We start from the raw sequence: 26,617 nt of genomic DNA on the forward strand, positions 1-26,617 counted from the left end.
TCAGTTCTCTTCCTCTTCAGTAATTTTGTCCTCCCTCCTACCTCATTGACTCATACTCTTTTACCTTGTCATTATGAAACTTATATGGTAGTCATCAGTTACATCCATTAGACTATAACTTAATTAGTAAATAGTAAACTGTAAACTGCCTTCGCTGGTCAAGCTCACTTTAACTGTTTTTACAAAAACTTGCATATCCCCCAAGCATGATGTAGCCTAAAGAGTAAGCTACAAGGCCTCTTCACGACCCCTACAGATAAGTACCTCTGATGTAAGTGTCTTAAGATGTTTGCCCGAGTTGTTTTTTTGGAACTTGGAGTCAGTTGTCCAGTTTGAACTTCAGCTGGTTAAGACTGGTTGGGACAACCGCCTCTCCCCTCGGGCATGCGAGAGTGTCTGATCGGTGGCCATTTGATGTCAGAGGGCCAAAACCTCCACCCTAAGAATATGCTAATGGCGCCGTTTTCTGAACATGCATCCTCTGAAGGAGCACGTAGCTTAGTTGCACCTGCCGAGAATAACGATACATCTTTTTTTTTAATGTATTTATTTATTTAATTTATTTATTTTTGGCTGCGTTGGGTCTTCGTTGCTGCGTGCGGGCTTTCTCTGTTTGCAGTGAGTGGGGGCTTCTCTTCGTTGCAGTGTGCAGGCTTCTCATTGTGGTGGCTTCTCTTGTTGTGGAACACGGACACTAGGAGCGTGGGCTTCAGCAGTTGTGGCACACGGGCTCAGTAGTTGTGGCACGCAGGCTCTAGAGTGCAGGCTCAGTACTTGTGGCTCAAGGGCTTAGTTGCTCCGAGGCATGTGAGATCTTCCCAGACCAGGGCTCGAACCCATGTCCCCTGCATTGGTAGGCGGATTCTTTTTTTTTTTTTTTTTGGTAGGTGGATTCTTAACGACTCTGCCACCAGGGAAGTCCCGACCCGATCTTTTTCTCCTTTCCAGTCACCTTTCCCCACACTCCCTGCACCTCAGGCCTCCCTAATTCTTTATCCAGTAAATATCCCTAGCCCCTGGCCTTTGGGGAGATGGATTTGAGATTTGTTCTCCTTTCTCCTTGCTTGACTGCCTTGTGAATAAACCCTTTCTCTGCTGCAAACCTCTCTATCTCAGAGTTGGGCTTTCTGTGTGTGAGGCAAATGAACGTGGCTCAGTAACTATTACTCCAAATTGTGACCCCCTCTGTAATCACAATTTAAAAGATTTATTCTCAGAGTAGTGGCTACCTCCTAACTTTCTAGCTTAGCCCTTTACATATCCAAACTCCATCAATGCTTATGCCCTTCTGGAAAAATTCATCTTTTCAGTGAAACTTAAACTATCAGTTCTTCACTTCCCTCCATAACTGGAACTTAAATTCCACGAAGAGTCATTTTAATCATTGCTATATGTATATCTTTTTTAAAAATTATTTTTTATTGAGGTAACTTTTGTTTATAACATTATATAAGTTTCATATGGACAACATTATATTTCTACTTCTGTACACACTACAGCATGCTCACCAACAAAGATTTAGTTTGTATAGTCACCACAGAGTTGATCCTCTTTATCCATTTCACCCTTTCCCCTCTGGTAGCCACTACTCTGCTCTCTGTATCTACATGTTTGTTTTTGTTTGGTGTGGTTTGTTCATTTACTTTGTATGTTTTTTTTTAAATTCCATATCTATGTGAAATCATATGGTATTTGGCTTTCTCTAGCTGACTTCTTTCACTTAGCATAATACTCGCAGTGTCCATCCATGCTGTGGCAAATGGCCAGGTTTTATTTTTTTCCTATGGCTGTATCTATATTGTATATATTCTGTTTCACCTCTTCTTTATTCATTTATTGGTTGATGGGCACTGCGGTTGTTGCTATACCTGGTCTATTGTAAATAATGCTGCAATGAACATGGGGGTGCATAAGTGTTTTCAAGTTAGTGTTTTCATATACTTTGGATAAATACTCAGAAGTGGGATAGCTGGATCATATGGTAGTTCTATTCCTGCATTTCTAAGGAATCTTCATACCGTTCTCCATAGTGGCTGTGCCAGTTTACATTCCCACCGACACCGCAGGAGGGCTCACTTTTCTCCACGTACTCGCCAACACTTTTAATTTCTTGCCTTTTGATAAAAGCCATTCTAACAGGTATGAAGTGATATGTCATTGTCGGGTTTTTTTTTTTTAGTTTTTTAAAAATTGAGGTATAATGGAGTTACAGTGTTACGTTTCAGGTGTACAAGATAATGATGAACAATTCCTAAAGATTATACTCCATTTATAGTTATTATAAAATATTGGCTATGGACCCTTGCCTGGCAGTCCAGTGGTTAAGACTCCATGCTTCCACTGCAGGGGCCCCGGGTTCAGTCCCTGTTCAGGGAACTAAGATCCCCGTGTGCTGCGGGGTACGGCCAAAAAATAAATATTGGCTGTATTCCCTGTGTTGTACAATATATCCTTGTAGCTTAATTACTTTAAACATAGTAGTTTATACCTCTTCATCTCTTACCCCATCTTGCCTCTCCCCACCTGTAACCACGAGTTTGTTCTCTATATCTGTGAATCTGTTTCTTTTTCGTTATATTCACTAGTTCGTTTTATTTTCTGGATTCCATGTTTAAGTGATAACATAACAGTATTTGTCTTTCTCTGTCTGAATCATTTCACTATGCATAATACCCTACAAGTCTATCCATGTTGTTGTAAATGACAAAATTTCACTCTTTTTTTTTATGGCTGAGTATATACATACACACAGACACACACATGCATATATGTATCACATCACATCTTCTTTAGCTGTCCATCTGTTGATGGACACTTAGGTTGTTTCCACATTTTGGCTGTCATAAATAATGCTGCCACGAACATTCAGCTGCATGTATCTTTTCAAAGTAGTGTTTTTGTTTTCTTTGGATGTATACCCAGGAGTGGAATTGCTGTATCCTATGGTAATTCTATTTAGTTTTTTGAGGAACCTCCACACTGTTTTCCACAGTGGCTGCACCAATTCACATTCCCACCAACAGTGTACGGGGGTCCCCTTTATTTCACAACCTAGCCAACATTTGTTATTTGTGGTCGTTTTGATGTTAGGTGTTCTTACAGGTGTGAGGTGGTATCTCATGGTGGTTTGATTTGTATTTCTCTGACGGTTAGTGATGTTGAGCATCTTTTCATGTGCCTGTTGCCCGACTGTTATGTCTTCTTTGGAAAAATGTCTGTTCAGCTCTTCTGCCCATTTTTGTTAATTGATTTTTATTGGAGTGTAGTTGATTTACAATGTTGTGTTAGTTTCAGGTGTACAGCAAAGTGAATCAGTTATACATAGATCCACTGTTCTTTAGATTCTGTTCCCATATACGTTATTACAGAGTATTGAGGAGAGTTGTATAAACTTTTATTTTTTACATCTTTATTGGAGTATAATCGCTTTACCATGGTGTGTTAGTTTCTGCCTTATAACACAGTGAATCAGTTATACATATACATATGTTCCCATATCTCTTCCCTCTTGCGTCTCCCTCCCTCCCACCCTCCCTATCCCACCCTTCTAGGTGGTCACAAAGCACTGAGCTGATCTCCCTGTGCTATGCGGCTGCTTCCCAGTAGCTATCTGTTTTACATTTGGTAGTGTATATATGTCCATGCCTCTCTCTCGCTTTGTCAGAGCTTACCCTTGCCCCTCCCCATATCCTCAAGTTCGTTCTCTAGTAGGTCTGTGTCTTTATTCCTGTCTTACCCCTAGGTTCTTCATGACATTTTTTTCCCTTAAATTCCATATCTATGTGTTAGCATACAGTATTTCTCTTTCTCTTTCTGACTGACTTCACTCTGTATGACAGACTCTAGGTCCATCCACCTCATTACACATAGCTCAATTTCGTTTCTTTTTATGGCTGAGTAATATTCCATTGTATATCTGTGCCACATCTTCTTTATCCATTCATCCAATGATGGACACTTAGGTTGTTTCCAGCTCCGGGCTATTGTGAATAGAGCTGCAATGAACATTTTGGTACATGACTCTTTTTGAATTATGGTTTTCTCAGGGTATATGCGCAGTAGTGCATTGCTGGGTCATATGGTAGTTCTATTTTTAGTTTTTTAAGGAACCTCCATACTGTTCCCCATAGTGGCTGTACCAATTCACATTCCCACCAGCAGTGCAAGAGTGTTCCCTTTTCTCCACACCCTCTCCAGCATTTATTGTTTCTAGACTTTTAGATGATGGCCATTCTGACTGGTGTGAGATGATATCTCATTGCAGTTTTGACTTGCATTTCTCTAATGGTTAATGATGTTGAGCATTCTTTCATGTGTTTGTTGGGAGTCTGTATATCTCCTTTGGAGAAATGTCTATTTAGGTCTTCTGCCCATTTTTGGATTGGGTTGTTTGTTTGTTTGCTACTGAGCTGCATGAGCTGCTTATAAATTTTGGAGATTAATCCTTTGTCAGTTGCTTCATTTGGAAATATTTTGTCCCATTCCGAGGGTTGTCTTTGGTCTTGCTTATGGTTTCCTTTGCTGTGCAAAAGCTTTGAAGTTTCATTAGGTCCCATTTGTTTATCTTTGTTTTTATTTCCATTTCTCTAGGAGGTGGGTCCAAAAGGATCTTGTTGTGATTTATGTCATAGAGTGTTCTGCCTATGTTTTCCTCTAAGAGTTTGATAGTTTCTGGAGTTACATTTAGGTCTTTAATCCATTTTGAGCTTATTTTTGTGTATGGTGTTCGGGAGTGATCTAATCTCATACTTTTACATGTACCTGTCCAGTTTTCCCAGCACCACTTATTGAAGAGGCTGTCCTTTCTCCACTGTACATTCCTGCCTCCTTTATCAAAGATACAGTGACCATATGTGTGTGGGTTTATCTCTGGGCTTTCTGTCCTGTTCCTTCTGCCCGTTTTTCAATCAGGTGGTTTGCTTTTTCCTATTGAGTTGTATGAGCTGTTTATATATTTTGGATATTAACCTCTTATTGGTCATCTCATTCCCAAATATTTTCCCCCATTCAGTAGGTTGTCTTTTCATTTTGTTGATGGTTTCCTTTGCTGTCTGGAAACTTTTAGGTTTAATTAGGTCCCATTTGTTTATTTTGGCTTTTGTTTCCTTTGCCTTAGGAGACAGATTAAAACAATATACAGTAAAGATAGAAAATCAACCATGTACAAAGCTAGTAGGAAGGCTAAAAGCCAAAAGTAGTAATATCATCTGTATCTACAGTAAGCAGTTTGGGGATACACAAAATAATTAGATGTAAAATATGATGTCCAAAACAGTAATCATAAGGGGAGGAGAGTACAATTGTAGGGTTGTTAAATGCATTTGAGATTTGAGATCAGCAACTTAAAACAATCACATATAACAATATATCACTGTATATAAACTTCATGATAGACACAAACAGAAAAATCTATAATAGATGCACACAGAAAAAAGAGGCAAGGATTTGAACATGACATTAAAGATAGTCATCAAATCACAAGACAAAAGAATGAAAGAAGAAGAAAGGAAGAAAAAAGCACTACAAAACAACATCAAAACAATTAATAAAATGGCAATAAGAACATACACATCAATAATTATTCAAAGTAAATGGACTAAATGCTCCAATCAAAAGACATAGGGCGATAGATAAATGAGGACCTAGTGTATGGCACAGGGAACTCTATTCAACATTTTGTATATAATAACTTATAATGGAAAAGAATCTGAAAAAGAATATATACATATATAGATCGCTTTGCTGTACACCTGAAACTAATACAACATTGTAAATCAACTATACTTCAATAAAAAGTTGTTTGTTTTGAAAAAAAAAAGAGTGGCCGAATGGATACAAAAACAAGACCCATATATATGCTGCCTACAAGAGGCTCACTTCGGATCTAAAGACACACATAGACTGAAAGTGAGGGGATGGAAAAAGATACTCCATGCAAATGGAAATAAAAAGAAAGCTGGGGAGCAATACTTACATGAGACATAGACTTTAAGAGAAATAGACTTTTGTGGTTTGGATTTGCATTTCTCTAATAATTTGTGACGTTGAACATCTTTTCATGTGTCTATTGGCCATCTATGTCTTCTTTGGAAAGTGTCCTATACCCATTTGGGGGTTGTTTTATTTTTGTTGTTGTTGTTGTGAGTTCTTTCTATATTTTGGATGTTCACCCCTGACTGGATATATGATTTGCAAGTATCTTCTTCCATTAGGTAGGTTCCCTGTTCATTTTGTTGCTGGTTTCCTTTACTGTGCAGAAACTTCTTAGTTTGATGTAATCCTATTTGTTTACTTTTGCTTGTGTTTCCCTTGCCTGAGGAGACAAATAAGTGGAAAAGTGTTCTGTGCTCATGGATTGGAAGAAATAACATCGTTCAAATGTCTCTATTACCTAAAGCAATCTTCAGATCCAATGCAATCTCTATCAAAGTCCCAAGGATATTTTTCGCAAAAATAGAATAAAAAAGTCTTAGATTTACATGAAACCATAAGAGACCCTGAACAGCCAAAGCAATCCTGATAAAAAGAACAGAGTTGGAGGTATCACACTCTCTGATTTAAAACTATATTATAAAGCTACAATAATCAAAACAGCATTATATTTGCAGAAAAGCAGATACATAGGTCAATGGAACATAACTGAGAACCTGGGAGTAAACCCATACATATATGGATAATGAATTCATGGCAAGGAAGCAAAGAGCGTACAATGGAAAAGGACAGTCTCTTCAATAAATGGTGACGGGGGAACTTCCCTGGTGGTGCAGTGGTTAAAACTCCGTCTGCCAATGCAGGGGGACACGGGTTCGATTCCTGGTCTGGCAAGATCCCACACGCCACGGAGCAACTAAGCCCGTGCGCCACAACTACTGAGCCTGTGCCCTAGAGCCCGCGAGCCACAACTACTGAGCCCCTGTGCCACAACTACCAAAGCCCGTGTGCCTAGAGCCTGTGCTCCGCAACAAGAGAAGCCACTGCAATGAGAAGCCCATGCACTGCAACGAAGACCCAACGCAGCCAAAAATAAATAAATAAATAAATTTAGATTAAAACATGGTGTTGGGAAAACTGGACAGCCACATGCTAAGAAAAAAAGAAAAAGAAACTAGACCACTATCTCACACCACACACAAAAGTCATCTCAATGCATTAAAGACTTTAGTGTAGGGCTTCCCTGGTGGCGCAGCGGTTGAGAGTCCGCCTGCCGATGCAGGGGACACGGGTTCGTGCCCCGGTCCGGGAAGATCCCACATGCCACGGAGCGGCTGGGCCCGTGAGCCATGGCTGCTGAGCCTGTGCATCCGGAGCCTGTGCTCCGCAACGGGAGAGGCCACAACAGTGAGAGGCCCGCATACCGCAAAAAAAAAAAAAAAAAAGAAATGGGCAGAAGACCTAAATAGACATTTCTCCAAAGAAGACATACGGAAGGCCAAAAAGCACATGAAAATATGCTCAACATCACTAATTACTAGACAAATGCAAATCAAAACTACAATGAGGTATCACGTCACACTGGTCAGCATGAGCATCATTAAAAAGTCCACATATAATAAGTGCTGGAGAGGGTGTGGAGAAAAGGGAACTCTCCTACAGTGTTGAAGGGAATGTAAATTGGTGCAGCCATTATGGAGAACAGTATGGAGATTCCTTAAGAAACTAAAAAGGGTTGCTATATGGTCCAGCAGTCCCACTCCTGGGCAAATATCCCAAGAAAACTCTAATTTGAAAAGATACATGCACCCCAATGTTCATAGTAGCACTATTTAAAATAGCCAACTGGCGACTTCCTTGGTGGCGCAGTGGTTAAGAATCTGCCTGCCAGTGCAGGGGACACAGGTTTGAGCCCTGGGCTGGGAAGACCCCACATGCCACCAAGCAACTAAGCCCGTGTGCCACAACTACTGAAGCCCGCTAGCCTAGAGCCCACGAGCCACAGCTACTGAGCCCACATGCCACAATTACTGAGGCCCGCGTGCCTAGAGCCCGTGTTCTGCAACAAGAGAAGCCACCGTAATGAGAAGCCTGCGCACTGCAACGAAGAGTAGCCCCCGCTCGCTGCAACTAGAGAAAGCCCACGTGCAGCAACAAAACCCAATACAGCCAAAAATTAAATAAATAAATAAATAAATAAATAAATGAAAAAAACCCCAAGACATGGAAGCAACCTAAATGTCTATCTACAGATGAATGGATAAAAAGATGTGGCATACCTATACAATGGAATACTACTCAGCCATAAATGAGAATGAGATGATGCCATTTGTAGCAACATGGATGGACCTAGAGATTATCATACTAAGTGAAGTAAGTCAAAGAAAGATAAATATCATATGATATCACTTATATGTGGAATCTAAAATATGACACAAATGAAGTTATTTACAAAACAGAAATAGACTCACAGACATAGAAAACAACCTTATGTTTACCAAAGGGGAAAGAGGGTGGGGGAGAGATAAATTAGGAGTTTGGGATTAGCAGATATAAAACTATCATGTATTCAGTGTAAAACAGATAAACAACAAGGTCCTACTGTATAGCACAGGGAACTATATTCAATATCCTGTAATAAACCATAACCATGTAAAAGAATATGGAAAAAATATATAACTTTGCTGTACACCAGAAAGTAACACAACAATGTAAATCAACTATACTTCAATTGAAAAATAAAATAAAATTTAAAAATGTGCTAATGAACAGCTGAGTCAAATATAAAAGGAACAACAACTTGATTGGCAGAGACCTCTTGCCTGCAACAACAATCAAAAATGGCAGAACAATGGAGTAATGTCTTTAAAGTACTTAAATAACACTTTAGAATTAGGAATGAATACATAATAAAAATTTTCAGATATACAAGACTATGAGAGTGTACTACACAAAACATGTTGAGATTTACAAAACCAAGATAATTTACTACACATAGGGTATAGTGGAAAGAACTATTAAAGTATATTCTTCAGCAAGAAGAAAATTGAGGCTAGACTTTGAGAGTGGAATATAAGAATAAAAAGGTAGAGAGGAAATGGTAAAGCATGTTGGTGAATATAAATAGTATTGATGTTTAAAAAAACTGAAACCATCTTGTTTTCAGCTTTACCTGTAGATTTTATTTCTTTTGTAAAAATGTGAAAGAAATATGGTAATTAATTAATGTTTTATTTTTTTAAATTTTTATTTATTTATTTTTGGCTGCGTTGAGTCCTCGTTGCTGCACACGGGCTTTCTCTAGTTGCGGTGAGCGGGGGCTACTCTTCGTTGAGGTGCACGGGCTTCTCACTGCAGTGGCTTCTCTGGTGGCGAAGCATGGGCTGTAGGTGCGTGGGCTTCAGCTGTGGCTCATGGGCTTAGTTGCTCCACGGCATGTGGGGTCTTCCCAGACCAGGGCTCGAACCCATGTCCCCTGCATTAGCAGGCAGATTCTTAACCACTGCGCCACCAGGGAGGCCCCTAAATTAATGTTTTAAGAGTTAGAGGTTTGATTTACAAAAGAAAAAACTCGGGGTAGAATGTCAAAGGTATGAATAATGTGGAATAGCAGGAATGCAAACATTTTACATCAGTCTCTGAGTCAAAATAACCGGAGGAAGAGATTTAAAAAGGAAATGCATATCCTAATACATGCTGAAAACATCTGATAAAATCCAGCATTTATTCATAATGAAAAGTGAACTTGACTGGAAGAGAACTTCCTCAGGTTAAGAGGAAGCTATGAACAAACATCATACAATTATGTATAGTAACCATCATACTATTTTGCAACTTTCCAGGAGAGCAGCTCAAAACACCAAGAAAGAGAAAAGCCATGGCTAAAAATCTTCATAAATGCATGGGAAAACATATAACATGAGAAATCCAGTTATTTATTGGTTTGGGGAGAAATAGGGTAGCAATAGGGTATGGTGCTGGAGAGAGAAGAATTTGAGAGAAAATAACCAATGCAAACGAGCGGGAATGGATAGGCCTGAGAATGATGTTGTAAAGAAGTCCAGACGTCTGAACACACATTGTCCGGTATCCCTGGGCGGATTTTCCATTTCAAAGATGAGGTCTAGAGTCTGCTTTCTTTTCCTGACGTCTTCTCCTGCTACTATAGCCAGTCTGGAGGGAAAAAGGAGTTGTTGGCCCACAAGATGCTTAATTTCCAGGTTGTAGGACATTCAGTGTAAAAGACGCCGGGAAATCCATTGGGCCTCCAGGATGGTAGCCAGAATGTGTGTGTGTGTGTGTGTGTGTGTGTGTGTGTGTACACCGGGGTGCAGTTCATTCCGGGAACAGACATCTCTGGGCCTCGCGCTTAGGACGGTAAGGGCGTTGGGGGCGCTCGTGAGGACCCGGACTCGGAGAGGGAGGTAGAGGTTGGAGTGGTGAGTCGAGGGAGAGCTCCCGAAGGTGCAAGTGCAGGTTGTCGTCGTGGTGAGGAGAGCGTTTCTCTGGAGTAGGATTGGGCGCCCGAGGACGGGGCTCTGGGACAAAGCCCTGCGCGCTGGGTCCCGACACCCTTGCGGTGGGGCTGCGGAGCTCAGCGACGGAGCCGGCTTCAGCCTCCATCCCAGGCGGCAGGAGCTCGGCGTCTGCTTCCTCCTGGTTGGCCTCTTCTTGGCGGGCGATCTCTGGGACAGCTGCGCAGAAGAATCCCGGCTCCCGGGCCATGTACTCCCCTGGAGCGCTCAGGAAAGCGGCCCGTTGCAGGCCCTGTCCCCACGGGCCTTCCACGCCCCAGCCCAGGAGGGCCTCGGGGACCAGCATGAGCATGTCATCTCCGAGAGACACTTGCAGCACGGACGTGGGCTTGGGCGCCAGCAGCACGTCGACGCCATCTAGGGGCAGGTGCAGGGCACAGCCGGCGGGCAGGACCACTACGGAAGTGAGCGCGTCCGCGGCCGGAGGTCCCGTCAGGTTGTCCAGGCTGGGCGCCGCCTCGGACTCGGACTCGGGGTCCTCGGGCTCCTCCGTTCGGCGGCGCTTGGCGGGGCCGGGTCCTTCGGTCTGCGGTCCCCCCCAGTCCGCAGGGTAGGCACTGGGCCTGCGGGGCCGTTTGCCCATGACCTCGACCGACGGACGGCGCCCCCGGGGCCTGGCAGAGGGCGAGGAGGCGCTCGATCCTGCACGCTGTGACGGGTTTCGACGACGGCTGAGGCAAGCCGGGGCGGGGCGGCGCGATGCGGCGACGGCAGGACGGCGCGATACGGGACGAGTCCTCGGAGCTCCGGGGCCGCCTCCTGCAGTTGGTCCTGCAGTTCAGGTTTCTAGGGGAACGGCGTCTGGCGCGGGGCTGGGCCTGGCGCCTTCGAATCTTCAGCTCGTCACGCCGATTCGTCTACGCAACAGACAGCGAAAGATGTTGCCCGTGAAGCCAGTGGAATCCTAGTCGCAAAATGTCACGCGAAGCCCCGCCCCCTCCAAGGCTCCGCCCCGTAGACCTCGCGGTATCTGTGCTGCCCAATAGCCGGGGCTGTGGTTGGTAGAAAGCTACTGTTAAAGTCCTCCGGGGGCCAGAATACTCGTGTACTTCATTTTTAGAGAAAAAAAGATACCCCGAAAATGGAACTTTAACTATTAGTCACCTTTAAGGTTAATATTTTCCTTTGATTTCAGGCATTCTAGAGAAAAGAACCACTCAAATAGACCACCCCCCTGGCAACATAAAACGGACCTATCTAAACGTTCCATGAAATTCCTTTAATGCTTGTGCTTTCATTTCAGGAGTAAATGGAAAATACTCATATATGTTTAGGTAAAGCTCTGTCTTAATAGTCAAATATTTGTGGCAGTTCCTTCCTGAAGATAAAAGCTGTTATAAAATTAAAACAATCTCAGTATAATTAACTTGTTTTATTCAGTATTTATTATATGCCAACCATTCTACTGAGGTTTAAAAAATGATCTTCATTTATTAAATTAAATTAATTAATTAATTTATTTGGCGGTACGCGGGCCTCTCACTGTTGTGGCCTCTCCCGTTGCGGAGCACAGGCTCCAGACGCGCTGGCTCAGCGGCCATGGCTCACGGGCCCAGCCCCTCCGCGGCATGCGGGATCTTCCCGGACCGGGACACGAACCCGTGTCCCCTGCGTCGGCAGGCGGACCCTCAACCACTGTGCCACCTGGGAAGCCCTGATCTTTGTTTTGAAAAAATTTTTTATTTTTATGTACTTTTGGCTGCGTTGGGTCTTTGTTGCTGCGTGCGGGCTTTCTCTAGTTGCAGCGAGCGGGGGCTAGTCTTCGCTGCGGTGCACAGGCTTCTCGTTGCGGTGGCTTCTGTTTGTTGCGGAGCACGGGCTCTAGGCACACGGGCTTCTGTAGTTGTGGGACGCAGGCTCAGTAGTCGTGGCTCTTGGGCTCTAGAGTGCAGGCTCAGTAGTTGCGGCACATGGGCTTATTTGCTCCACGGCATGTGGGATCTTCCCGGACCAGGGCTCGAACCCGGCATGCGGATTCTTAACTACTGCGCCGCCAGGACCCTGGTGGCGCAGTAGTTAAGGTATGTACTAAAAGCTGTACACATTTAATGTAAACAACTTGAGTTTGTAGATAAGAATACACTCGTGAAACTATCACCACAATCAAAACCATAAAAGTTATCTATGACCTGCAAAAGTGTCTTCCTGCCCTCTCTGAAAAAAAAAATGACCTTTTTTACTTTTCACAACACCTGAAGCTCAGAGTGGTCAAGTGAGGTTTCAAAACTTAAATATGTACCAAGTTTGTGTTAGATATAGGCATCCAATGCAGACTTCTCTGTTTTTAAATCATGAACTCTTAACTCATACATTTATTGCATACACCTAAGAGTGAATTACTATAATTGGTCCTGTGTGTGTCTTTTCAAGTTAATAGGTAGGGACTTCCCTGGTGACGCAGTGGTTAAGAATCTGCCTGCCAATGCAGGGGACATGGGTTTGATCCCTGATCTGGGAAGACCCCACATGCTGCAGAGCAGCAAAACCCGTGCGCCACAACTGCTGAAGCCCTTGTGCCTAGAGCCTGTGCTCTGCAACAAGAGAAGCCACTGCAATGAGAAGCCCGCGCACTGCAACCAAGAGTAGCCCCTGCTGGCCTCAACTAGAGAAAAGCCAGCATGCAGCACCGAAGACCAGACACAGCCAAAAATAAATAAATAGATAAATAAATAAACAAAGAAATAAATAAATTTTAAAATTATAAAAAAAAAGATTTAAAAAATGTTAATAGGTAACGCCTTCCTCTTTTTTTCCCCAAAATATTTTTCACAGTTTAAACTCCTGTGAGCGGAGTATGTTTCCATTTCATTACATCCTTGTAAACATTTCTTATTGATAGACTCTTAACTGTTTTCCAACCTGGTGTAGTAAAATGCTATATCATTGTGTTTTCATTTTGCATTTCTGATTGCCAGTCAAGGTGGATCATTTTTTTCCCATGCTTATTAGCCAATATTATATTTAATTCTTTGAAATATTCCCATCTTCTTGGTTTTTTTTTACTTAAAAAAATTAGGTTTCAACTTTTCCTCCAACTTTTTGCAGTGCTGGTTCGTTCTTCAAAGACCAACTCTGAGGGCACTTTCTTGAAAAGGGCATTTCTGACCATTTTGTTTGGAATGGTTTCTTCACTTACTCTCTATCTCATCCCTCTCTCTATGGCCTTCATAGTATTACCACATTCTGTAAATAAACAAAATATTGTTTAAAGACATTGGGGTTCAGTCATACTACTACCAGTCACTTATCAAATGTATGTGCAGCAAATGTCTCTATCACAGTCTTTGAAGACTTTCGCCCTTCATTCACTGTAATTCTCACTCATTGCACATCTGCTGTAGTTTGTGGTGAGTTTAATATTGTCATGGATCCCTCCTCCCCCCACATCTTGGCTTCTCAGTTCTCTTCCTCTTCAGTAATTTTGTCCTCCCTCCTACCTCATTGACTCATACTCTTTTACCTTGTCATTATGAAACTTATATGGTAGTCATCAGTTACATCCATTAGACTATAACTTAATTAGTAAATAGTAAACTGTAAACTGCCTTCGCTGGTCAAGCTCACTTTAACTGTTTTTACAAAAACTTGCATATCCCCCAAGCATGATGTAGCCTAAAGAGTAAGCTACAAGGCCTCTTCACGACCCCTACAGATAAGTACCTCTGATGTAAGAGTCTTAAGATGTTTGCCCGAGTTGTTTTTTTGGAACTTGGAGTCAGTTGTCCAGTTTGAACTTCAGCTGGTTAAGACTGGTTGGGACAACCGCCTCTCCCCTCGGGCATGCGAGAGTGTCTGATCGGTGGCCATTTGATGTCAGAGGGCCAAAACCTCCACCCTAAGAATATGCTAATGGCGCCGTTTTCTGAACATGCATCCTCTGAAGGAGCACGTAGCTTAGTTGCACCTGCCGAGAATAACGATACATCTTTTTTTTTAATGTATTTATTTATTTAATTTATTTATTTTTGGCTGCGTTGGGTCTTCGTTGCTGCGTGCGGGCTTTCTCTGTTTGCAGTGAGTGGGGGCTTCTCTTCGTTGCAGTGTGCAGGCTTCTCATTGTGGTGGCTTCTCTTGTTGTGGAACACGGACACTAGGAGCGTGGGCTTCAGCAGTTGTGGCACACGGGCTCAGTAGTTGTGGCACGCAGGCTCTAGAGTGCAGGCTCAGTACTTGTGGCTCAAGGGCTTAGTTGCTCCGAGGCATGTGAGATCTTCCCAGACCAGGGCTCGAACCCATGTCCCCTGCATTGGTAGGCGGATTCTTTTTTTTTTTTTTTTGGTAGGTGGATTCTTAACGACTGTGCCACCAGGGAAGTCCCGACCCGATCTTTTTCTCCTTTCCAGTCACCTTTCCCCACACTCCCTGCACCTCAGGCCTCCCTAATTCTTTATCCAGTAAATATCCCTAGCCCCTGGCCTTTGGGGAGATGGATTTGAGATTTGTTCTCCTTTCTCCTTGCTTGACTGCCTTGTGAATAAACCCTTTCTCTGCTGCAAACCTCTCTATCTCAGAGTTGGGCTTTCTGTGTGTGAGGCAAATGAACGTGGCTCAGTAACTATTACTCCAAATTGTGACCCCCTCTGTAATCACAATTTAAAAGATTTATTCTCAGAGTAGTGGCTACCTCCTAACTTTCTAGCTTAGCCCTTTACATATCCAAACTCCATCAATGCTTATGCCCTTCTGGAAAAATTCATCTTTTCAGTGAAACTTAAACTATCAGTTCTTCACTTCCCTCCATAACTGGAACTTAAATTCCACGAAGAGTCATTTTAATCATTGCTATATGTATATCTTTTTTAAAAATTATTTTTTATTGAGGTAACTTTTGTTTATAACATTATATAAGTTTCATATGGACAACATTATATTTCTACTTCTGTACACACTACAGCATGCTCACCAACAAAGATTTAGTTTGTATAGTCACCACAGAGTTGATCCTCTTTATCCATTTCACCCTTTCCCCTCTGGTAGCCACTACTCTGCTCTCTGTATCTACATGTTTGTTTTTGTTTGGTGTGGTTTGTTCATTTACTTTGTATGTTTTTTTTTAAATTCCATATCTATGTGAAATCATATGGTATTTGGCTTTCTCTAGCTGACTTCTTTCACTTAGCATAATACTCGCAGTGTCCATCCATGCTGTGGCAAATGGCCAGGTTTTATTTTTTTCCTATGGCTGTATCTATATTGTATATATTCTGTTTCACCTCTTCTTTATTCATTTATTGGTTGATGGGCACTGCGGTTGTTGCTATACCTGGTCTATTGTAAATAATGCTGCAATGAACATGGGGGTGCATAAGTGTTTTCAAGTTAGTGTTTTCATATACTTTGGATAAATACTCAGAAGTGGGATAGCTGGATCATATGGTAGTTCTATTCCTGCATTTCTAAGGAATCTTCATACCGTTCTCCATAGTGGCTGTGCCAGTTTACATTCCCACCGACACCGCAGGAGGGCTCACTTTTCTCCACGTACTCGCCAACACTTTTAATTTCTTGCCTTTTGATAAAAGCCATTCTAACAGGTATGAAGTGATATGTCATTGTCGGGTTTTTTTTTTTTAGTTTTTTAAAAATTGAGGTATAATGGAGTTACAGTGTTACGTTTCAGGTGTACAAGATAATGATGAACAATTCCTAAAGATTATACTCCATTTATAGTTATTATAAAATATTGGCTATGGACCCTTGCCTGGCAGTCCAGTGGTTAAGACTCCATGCTTCCACTGCAGGGGCCCCGGGTTCAGTCCCTGTTCAGGGAACTAAGATCCCCGTGTGCTGCGGGGTACGGCCAAAAAATAAATATTGGCTGTATTCCCTGTGTTGTACAATATATCCTTGTAGCTTAATTACTTTAAACATAGTAGTTTATACCTCTTCATCTCTTACCCCATCTTGCCTCTCCCCACCTGTAACCACGAGTTTGTTCTCTATATCTGTGAATCTGTTTCTTTTTCGTTATATTCACTAGTTCGTTTTATTTTCTGGATTCCATGTTTAAGTGATAACATAACAGTATTTGTCTTTCTCTGTCTGAATCATTTCACTATGCATAATACCCTACAAGTCTATCCATGTTGTTGTAAATGACAAAATTTCACTCTTTTTTTTTATGGCTGAGTATATACATACACACAGACACACACATGCATATATGTATCACATCACATCTTCTTTAGCTGTCCATCTGTTGATGGACACTTAGGTTGTTTCCACATTTTGGCTGTCATAAATAATGCTGCCACGAACATTCAGCTGCATGTATCTTTTCAAAGTAGTGTTTTTGTTTTCTTTGGATGTATACCCAGGAGTGGAATTGCTGTATCCTATGGTAATTCTATTTAGTTTTTTGAGGAACCTCCACACTGTTTTCCACAGTGGCTGCACCAATTCACATTCCCACCAACAGTGTACGGGGGTCCCCTTTATTTCACAACCTAGCCAACATTTGTTATTTGTGGTCGTTTTGATGTTAGGTGTTCTTACAGGTGTGAGGTGGTATCTCATGGTGGTTTGATTTGTATTTCTCTGACGGTTAGTGATGTTGAGCATCTTTTCATGTGCCTGTTGCCCGACTGTTATGTCTTCTTTGGAAAAATGTCTGTTCAGCTCTTCTGCCCATTTTTGTTAATTGATTTTTATTGGAGTGTAGTTGATTTACAATGTTGTGTTAGTTTCAGGTGTACAGCAAAGTGAATCAGTTATACATAGATCCACTGTTCTTTAGATTCTGTTCCCATATACGTTATTACAGAGTATTGAGGAGAGTTGTATAAACTTTTATTTTTTACATCTTTATTGGAGTATAATCGCTTTACCATGGTGTGTTAGTTTCTGCCTTATAACACAGTGAATCAGTTATACATATACATATGTTCCCATATCTCTTCCCTCTTGCGTCTCCCTCCCTCCCACCCTCCCTATCCCACCCTTCTAGGTGGTCACAAAGCACTGAGCTGATCTCCCTGTGCTATGCGGCTGCTTCCCAGTAGCTATCTGTTTTACATTTGGTAGTGTATATATGTCCATGCCTCTCTCTCGCTTTGTCAGAGCTTACCCTTGCCCCTCCCCATATCCTCAAGTTCGTTCTCTAGTAGGTCTGTGTCTTTATTCCTGTCTTACCCCTAGGTTCTTCATGACATTTTTTTCCCTTAAATTCCATATCTATGTGTTAGCATACAGTATTTCTCTTTCTCTTTCTGACTGACTTCACTCTGTATGACAGACTCTAGGTCCATCCACCTCATTACACATAGCTCAATTTCGTTTCTTTTTATGGCTGAGTAATATTCCATTGTATATCTGTGCCACATCTTCTTTATCCATTCATCCAATGATGGACACTTAGGTTGTTTCCAGCTCCGGGCTATTGTGAATAGAGCTGCAATGAACATTTTGGTACATGACTCTTTTTGAATTATGGTTTTCTCAGGGTATATGCGCAGTAGTGCATTGCTGGGTCATATGGTAGTTCTATTTTTAGTTTTTTAAGGAACCTCCATACTGTTCCCCATAGTGGCTGTACCAATTCACATTCCCACCAGCAGTGCAAGAGTGTTCCCTTTTCTCCACACCCTCTCCAGCATTTATTGTTTCTAGACTTTTAGATGATGGCCATTCTGACTGGTGTGAGATGATATCTCATTGCAGTTTTGACTTGCATTTCTCTAATGGTTAATGATGTTGAGCATTCTTTCATGTGTTTGTTGGGAGTCTGTATATCTCCTTTGGAGAAATGTCTATTTAGGTCTTCTGCCCATTTTTGGATTGGGTTGTTTGTTTGTTTGCTACTGAGCTGCATGAGCTGCTTATAAATTTTGGAGATTAATCCTTTGTCAGTTGCTTCATTTGGAAATATTTTGTCCCATTCCGAGGGTTGTCTTTGGTCTTGCTTATGGTTTCCTTTGCTGTGCAAAAGCTTTGAAGTTTCATTAGGTCCCATTTGTTTATCTTTGTTTTTATTTCCATTTCTCTAGGAGGTGGGTCCAAAAGGATCTTGTTGTGATTTATGTCATAGAGTGTTCTGCCTATGTTTTCCTCTAAGAGTTTGATAGTTTCTGGAGTTACATTTAGGTCTTTAATCCATTTTGAGCTTATTTTTGTGTATGGTGTTCGGGAGTGATCTAATCTCATACTTTTACATGTACCTGTCCAGTTTTCCCAGCACCACTTATTGAAGAGGCTGTCCTTTCTCCACTGTACATTCCTGCCTCCTTTATCAAAGATACAGTGACCATATGTGTGTGGGTTTATCTCTGGGCTTTCTGTCCTGTTCCTTCTGCCCGTTTTTCAATCAGGTGGTTTGCTTTTTCCTATTGAGTTGTATGAGCTGTTTATATATTTTGGATATTAACCTCTTATTGGTCATCTCATTCCCAAATATTTTCCCCCATTCAGTAGGTTGTCTTTTCATTTTGTTGATGGTTTCCTTTGCTGTCTGGAAACTTTTAGGTTTAATTAGGTCCCATTTGTTTATTTTGGCTTTTGTTTCCTTTGCCTTAGGAGACAGATTAAAACAATATACAGTAAAGATAGAAAATCAACCATGTACAAAGCTAGTAGGAAGGCTAAAAGCCAAAAGTAGTAATATCATCTGTATCTACAGTAAGCAGTTTGGGGATACACAAAATAATTAGATGTAAAATATGATGTCCAAAACAGTAATCATAAGGGGAGGAGAGTACAATTGTAGGGTTGTTAAATGCATTTGAGATTTGAGATCAGCAACTTAAAACAATCACATATAACAATATATCACTGTATATAAACTTCATGATAGACACAAACAGAAAAATCTATAATAGATGCACACAGAAAAAAGAGGCAAGGATTTGAACATGACATTAAAGATAGTCATCAAATCACAAGACAAAAGAATGAAAGAAGAAGAAAGGAAGAAAAAAGCACTACAAAACAACATCAAAACAATTAATAAAATGGCAATAAGAACATACACATCAATAATTATTCAAAGTAAATGGACTAAATGCTCCAATCAAAAGACATAGGGCGATAGATAAATGAGGACCTAGTGTATGGCACAGGGAACTCTATTCAACATTTTGTATATAATAACTTATAATGGAAAAGAATCTGAAAAAGAATATATACATATATAGATCGCTTTGCTGTACACCTGAAACTAATACAACATTGTAAATCAACTATACTTCAATAAAAAGTTGTTTGTTTTGAAAAAAAAAAGAGTGGCCGAATGGATACAAAAACAAGACCCATATATATGCTGCCTACAAGAGGCTCACTTCGGATCTAAAGACACACATAGACTGAAAGTGAGGGGATGGAAAAAGATACTCCATGCAAATGGAAATAAAAAGAAAGCTGGGGAGCAATACTTACATGAGACATAGACTTTAAGAGAAATAGACTTTTGTGGTTTGGATTTGCATTTCTCTAATAATTTGTGACGTTGAACATCTTTTCATGTGTCTATTGGCCATCTATGTCTTCTTTGGAAAGTGTCCTATACCCATTTGGGGGTTGTTTTATTTTTGTTGTTGTTGTTGTGAGTTCTTTCTATATTTTGGATGTTCACCCCTGACTGGATATATGATTTGCAAGTATCTTCTTCCATTAGGTAGGTTCCCTGTTCATTTTGTTGCTGGTTTCCTTTACTGTGCAGAAACTTCTTAGTTTGATGTAATCCTATTTGTTTACTTTTGCTTGTGTTTCCCTTGCCTGAGGAGACAAATAAGTGGAAAAGTGTTCTGTGCTCATGGATTGGAAGAAATAACATCGTTCAAATGTCTCTATTACCTAAAGCAATCTTCAGATCCAATGCAATCTCTATCAAAGTCCCAAGGATATTTTTCGCAAAAATAGAATAAAAAAGTCTTAGATTTACATGAAACCATAAGAGACCCTGAACAGCCAAAGCAATCCTGATAAAAAGAACAGAGTTGGAGGTATCACACTCTCTGATTTAAAACTATATTATAAAGCTACAATAATCAAAACAGCATTATATTTGCAGAAAAGCAGATACATAGGTCAATGGAACATAACTGAGAACCTGGGAGTAAACCCATACATATATGGATAATGAATTCATGGCAAGGAAGCAAAGAGCGTACAATGGAAAAGGACAGTCTCTTCAATAAATGGTGACGGGGGAACTTCCCTGGTGGTGCAGTGGTTAAAACTCCGTCTGCCAATGCAGGGGGACACGGGTTCGATTCCTGGTCTGGCAAGATCCCACACGCCACGGAGCAACTAAGCCCGTGCGCCACAACTACTGAGCCTGTGCCCTAGAGCCCGCGAGCCACAACTACTGAGCCCCTGTGCCACAACTACCAAAGCCCGTGTGCCTAGAGCCTGTGCTCCGCAACAAGAGAAGCCACTGCAATGAGAAGCCCATGCACTGCAACGAAGACCCAACGCAGCCAAAAATAAATAAATAAATAAATTTAGATTAAAACATGGTGTTGGGAAAACTGGACAGCCACATGCTAAGAAAAAAAGAAAAAGAAACTAGACCACTATCTCACACCACACACAAAAGTCATCTCAATGCATTAAAGACTTTAGTGTAGGGCTTCCCTGGTGGCGCAGCGGTTGAGAGTCCGCCTGCCGATGCAGGGGACACGGGTTCGTGCCCCGGTCCGGGAAGATCCCACATGCCACGGAGCGGCTGGGCCCGTGAGCCATGGCTGCTGAGCCTGTGCATCCGGAGCCTGTGCTCCGCAACGGGAGAGGCCACAACAGTGAGAGGCCCGCATACCGCAAAAAAAAAAAAAAAAAAGAAATGGGCAGAAGACCTAAATAGACATTTCTCCAAAGAAGACATACGGAAGGCCAAAAAGCACATGAAAATATGCTCAACATCACTAATTACTAGACAAATGCAAATCAAAACTACAATGAGGTATCACGTCACACTGGTCAGCATGAGCATCATTAAAAAGTCCACATATAATAAGTGCTGGAGAGGGTGTGGAGAAAAGGGAACTCTCCTACAGTGTTGAAGGGAATGTAAATTGGTGCAGCCATTATGGAGAACAGTATGGAGATTCCTTAAGAAACTAAAAAGGGTTGCTATATGGTCCAGCAGTCCCACTCCTGGGCAAATATCCCAAGAAAACTCTAATTTGAAAAGATACATGCACCCCAATGTTCATAGTAGCACTATTTAAAATAGCCAACTGGCGACTTCCTTGGTGGCGCAGTGGTTAAGAATCTGCCTGCCAGTGCAGGGGACACAGGTTTGAGCCCTGGGCTGGGAAGACCCCACATGCCACCAAGCAACTAAGCCCGTGTGCCACAACTACTGAAGCCCGCTAGCCTAGAGCCCACGAGCCACAGCTACTGAGCCCACATGCCACAATTACTGAGGCCCGCGTGCCTAGAGCCCGTGCTCTGCAACAAGAGAAGCCACCGTAATGAGAAGCCTGCGCACTGCAACGAAGAGTAGCCCCCGCTCGCTGCAACTAGAGAAAGCCCACGTGCAGCAACAAAACCCAATACAGCCAAAAATTAAATAAATAAATAAATAAATAAATAAATGAAAAAAACCCCAAGACATGGAAGCAACCTAAATGTCTATCTACAGATGAATGGATAAAAAGATGTGGCATACCTATACAATGGAATACTACTCAGCCATAAATGAGAATGAGATGATGCCATTTGTAGCAACATGGATGGACCTAGAGATTATCATACTAAGTGAAGTAAGTCAAAGAAAGATAAATATCATATGATATCACTTATATGTGGAATCTAAAATATGACACAAATGAAGTTATTTACAAAACAGAAATAGACTCACAGACATAGAAAACAACCTTATGTTTACCAAAGGGGAAAGAGGGTGGGGGAGAGATAAATTAGGAGTTTGGGATTAGCAGATATAAAACTATCATGTATTCAGTGTAAAACAGATAAACAACAAGGTCCTACTGTATAGCACAGGGAACTATATTCAATATCCTGTAATAAACCATAACCATGTAAAAGAATATGGAAAAAATATATAACTTTGCTGTACACCAGAAAGTAACACAACAATGTAAATCAACTATACTTCAATTGAAAAATAAAATAAAATTTAAAAATGTGCTAATGAACAGCTGAGTCAAATATAAAAGGAACAACAACTTGATTGGCAGAGACCTCTTGCCTGCAACAACAATCAAAAATGGCAGAACAATGGAGTAATGTCTTTAAAGTACTTAAATAACACTTTAGAATTAGGAATGAATACATAATAAAAATTTTCAGATATACAAGACTATGAGAGTGTACTACACAAAACATGTTGAGATTTACAAAACCAAGATAATTTACTACACATAGGGTATAGTGGAAAGAACTATTAAAGTATATTCTTCAGCAAGAAGAAAATTGAGGCTAGACTTTGAGAGTGGAATATAAGAATAAAAAGGTAGAGAGGAAATGGTAAAGCATGTTGGTGAATATAAATAGTATTGATGTTTAAAAAAACTGAAACCATCTTGTTTTCAGCTTTACCTGTAGATTTTATTTCTTTTGTAAAAATGTGAAAGAAATATGGTAATTAATTAATGTTTTATTTTTTTAAATTTTTATTTATTTATTTTTGGCTGCGTTGAGTCCTCGTTGCTGCACACGGGCTTTCTCTAGTTGCGGTGAGCGGGGGCTACTCTTCGTTGAGGTGCACGGGCTTCTCACTGCAGTGGCTTCTCTGGTGGCGAAGCATGGGCTGTAGGTGCGTGGGCTTCAGCTGTGGCTCATGGGCTTAGTTGCTCCACGGCATGTGGGGTCTTCCCAGACCAGGGCTCGAACCCATGTCCCCTGCATTAGCAGGCAGATTCTTAACCACTGCGCCACCAGGGAGGCCCCTAAATTAATGTTTTAAGAGTTAGAGGTTTGATTTACAAAAGAAAAAACTCGGGGTAGAATGTCAAAGGTATGAATAATGTGGAATAGCAGGAATGCAAACATTTTACATCAGTCTCTGAGTCAAAATAACCGGAGGAAGAGATTTAAAAAGGAAATGCATATCCTAATACATGCTGAAAACATCTGATAAAATCCAGCATTTATTCATAATGAAAAGTGAACTTGACTGGAAGAGAACTTCCTCAGGTTAAGAGGAAGCTATGAACAAACATCATACAATTATGTATAGTAACCATCATACTATTTTGCAACTTTCCAGGAGAGCAGCTCAAAACACCAAGAAAGAGAAAAGCCATGGCTAAAAATCTTCATAAATGCATGGGAAAACATATAACATGAGAAATCCAGTTATTTATTGGTTTGGGGAGAAATAGGGTAGCAATAGGGTATGGTGCTGGAGAGAGAAGAATTTGAGAGAAAATAACCAATGCAAACGAGCGGGAATGGATAGGCCTGAGAATGATGTTGTAAAGAAGTCCAGACGTCTGAACACACATTGTCCGGTATCCCTGGGCGGATTTTCCATTTCAAAGATGAGGTCTAGAGTCTGCTTTCTTTTCCTGACGTCTTCTCCTGCTACTATAGCCAGTCTGGAGGGAAAAAGGAGTTGTTGGCCCACGAGATGCTTAATTTCCAGGTTGTAGGACATTCAGTGTAAAAGACGCCGGGAAATCCATTGGGCCTCCTGGATGGTAGCCAGAATTTGTGTGTGTGTGTGTGTCTGTGTGTGTGTGTGTGTGTGTGTGTACCCCGCGGTGCAGTTCATTCCGGGAACAGACATCTCTGGGCCTCGCGCTTAGGACGGTAAGGGCGTTGGGGGCGCTCGTGAGGACCCGGACTCAGAGAGGGAGGTAGAGGTTGGAGTGGTGAGTCGAGGGAGAGCTCCCGAAGGTGCAAGTGCAGGTTGTCGTCGTGGTGAGGAGAGCGTTTCTCTGGACTAGGATTGGGCGCCCGAGGACGGGGCTCTGGGACAAAGCCCTGCGCGCTGGGTCCCGACACCCTTGCGGTGGGGCTGCGGAGCTCAGCGACGGAGCCGGCTTCAGCCTCCATCCCAGGCGGCAGGAGCTCGGCGTCTGCTTCCTCCTGGTTGGCCTCTTCTTGGCGGGCGATCTCTGGGACAGCTGCGCAGAAGAATCCCGGCTCCCGGGCCATGTACTCCCCTGGAGCGCTCAGGAAAGCGGCCCGTTGCAGGCCCTGTCCCCACGGGCCTTCCACGCCCCAGCCCAGGAGGGCCTCGGGGACCAGCATGAGCATGTGATCTCCGAGAGACACTTGCAGCACGGACGTGGGCTTGGGCGCCAGCAGCACGTCGACGCCATCTAGGGGCAGGTGCAGGGCACAGCCGGCGGGCAGGACCACTACGGAAGTGAGCGCGTCCGCGGCCGGAGGTCCCGTCAGGTTGTCCAGGCTGGGCGCCGCCTCGGACTCGGACTCGGGGTCCTCGGGCTCCTCCGTTCGGCGGCGCTTGGCGGGGCCGGGTCCTTCGGTCTGCGGTCCCCCCCAGTCCGCAGGGTAGGCACTGGGCCTGCGGGGCCGTTTGCCCATGACCTCGACCGACGGACGGCGCCCCCGGGGCCTGGCAGAGGGCGAGGAGGCGCTCGATCCTGCACGCTGTGACGGGTTTCGACGACGGCTGAGGCAAGCCGGGGCGGGGCGGCGCGATGCGGCGACGGCAGGACGGCGCGATACGGGACGAGTCCTCGGAGCTCCGGGGCCGCCTCCTGCAGTTGGTCCTGCAGTTCAGGTTTCTAGGGGAACGGCGTCTGGCGCGGGGCTGGGCCTGGCGCCTTCGAATCTTCAGCTCGTCACGCCGATTCGTCTACGCAACAGACAGCGAAAGATGTTGCCCGTGAAGCCAGTGGAATCCTAGTCGCAAAATGTCACGCGAAGCCCCGCCCCCTCCAAGGCTCCGCCCCGTAGACCTCGCGGTATCTGTGCTGCCCAATAGCCGGGGCTGTGGTTGGTAGAAAGCTACTGTTAAAGTCCTCCGGGGGCCAGAATACTCGTGTACTTCATTTTTAGAGAAAAAAAGATACCCCGAAAATGGAACTTTAACTATTAGTCACCTTTAAGGTTAATATTTTCCTTTGATTTCAGGCATTCTAGAGAAAAGAACCACTCAAATAGACCACCCCCCTGGCAACATAAAACGGACCTATCTAAACGTTCCATGAAATTCCTTTAATGCTTGTGCTTTCATTTCAGGAGTAAATGGAAAATACTCATATATGTTTAGGTAAAGCTCTGTCTTAATAGTCAAATATTTGTGGCAGTTCCTTCCTGAAGATAAAAGCTGTTATAAAATTAAAACAATCTCAGTATAATTAACTTGTTTTATTCAGTATTTATTATATGCCAACCATTCTACTGAGGTTTAAAAAATGATCTTCATTTATTAAATTAAATTAATTAATTTATTTATTTGGCGGTACGCGGGCCTCTCACTGTTGTGGCCTCTCCCGTTGCGGAGCACAGGCTCCAGACGCGCTGGCTCAGCGGCCATGGCTCACGGGCCCAGCCCCTCCGCGGCATGCGGGATCTTCCCGGACCGGGACACGAACCCGTGTCCCCTGCGTCGGCAGGCGGACCCTCAACCACTGTGCCACCTGGGAAGCCCTGATCTTTGTTTTGAAAAAATTTTTTATTTTTATGTACTTTTGGCTGCGTTGGGTCTTTGTTGCTGCGTGCGGGCTTTCTCTAGTTGCAGCGAGCGGGGGCTAGTCTTCGCTGCGGTGCACAGGCTTCTCGTTGCGGTGGCTTCTGTTTGTTGCGGAGCACGGGCTCTAGGCACACGGGCTTCTGTAGTTGTGGGACGCAGGCTCAGTAGTCGTGGCTCTTGGGCTCTAGAGTGCAGGCTCAGTAGTTGCGGCACATGGGCTTATTTGCTCCACGGCATGTGGGATCTTCTCGGACCAGGGCTCGAACCCGGCATGCGGATTCTTAACTACTGCGCCGCCAGGACCCTGGTGGCACAGTAGTTAAGGTATGTACTAAAAGCTGTACACATTTAATGTAAACAACTTGAGTTTGTAGATAAGAATACACTCGTGAAACTATCACCACAATCAAAACCGTAAAAGTTATCTATGACCTGCAAAAGTGTCTTCCTGCCCTCTCTGAAAAAAAAATGACCTTTTTTACTTTTCACAACACCTGAAGCTCAGAGTGGTCAAGTGAGGTTTCAAAACTTAAATATGTACCAAGTTTGCGTTAGATATAGGCATCCAATGCAGACTTCTCTG

The 26,617-nt window shown here is 42.7% G+C and overlaps 2 protein-coding genes across 2 annotated transcripts; both read right to left on the bottom strand.

Annotated features, from left to right (window-relative positions):
* Nucleotides 1-10,266: 10,266 nt before the first annotated feature.
* On the bottom strand, nucleotides 10,267-11,049 carry LOC309806595 (proline-rich protein 23C-like; the record flags this gene model as incomplete). The annotated part of the gene is made up of 1 exon (XM_082625481.1): nucleotides 10,267-11,049. The coding sequence occupies one exon, from the start codon at nucleotides 11,047-11,049 to the stop codon at nucleotides 10,267-10,269; it is 783 nt and encodes a 260-aa protein (XP_082481607.1).
* Nucleotides 11,050-24,137: 13,088 nt separating this feature from the next.
* LOC309806581 (proline-rich protein 23C-like) lies at nucleotides 24,138-24,920 on the bottom strand (the record flags this gene model as incomplete). The annotated part of the gene is made up of 1 exon (XM_082625466.1): nucleotides 24,138-24,920. One exon carries the CDS (start codon nucleotides 24,918-24,920, stop codon nucleotides 24,138-24,140), a length of 783 nt encoding a protein of 260 aa, XP_082481592.1.
* Between the last annotated feature and the right edge of the window lie 1,697 nt (nucleotides 24,921-26,617).

This window comes from Mesoplodon mirus, assembly GCF_964341445.2.
Source record: "Mesoplodon mirus genome assembly, chromosome: 6".
NCBI lineage: Eukaryota > Metazoa > Chordata > Mammalia > Artiodactyla > Ziphiidae > Mesoplodon > Mesoplodon mirus.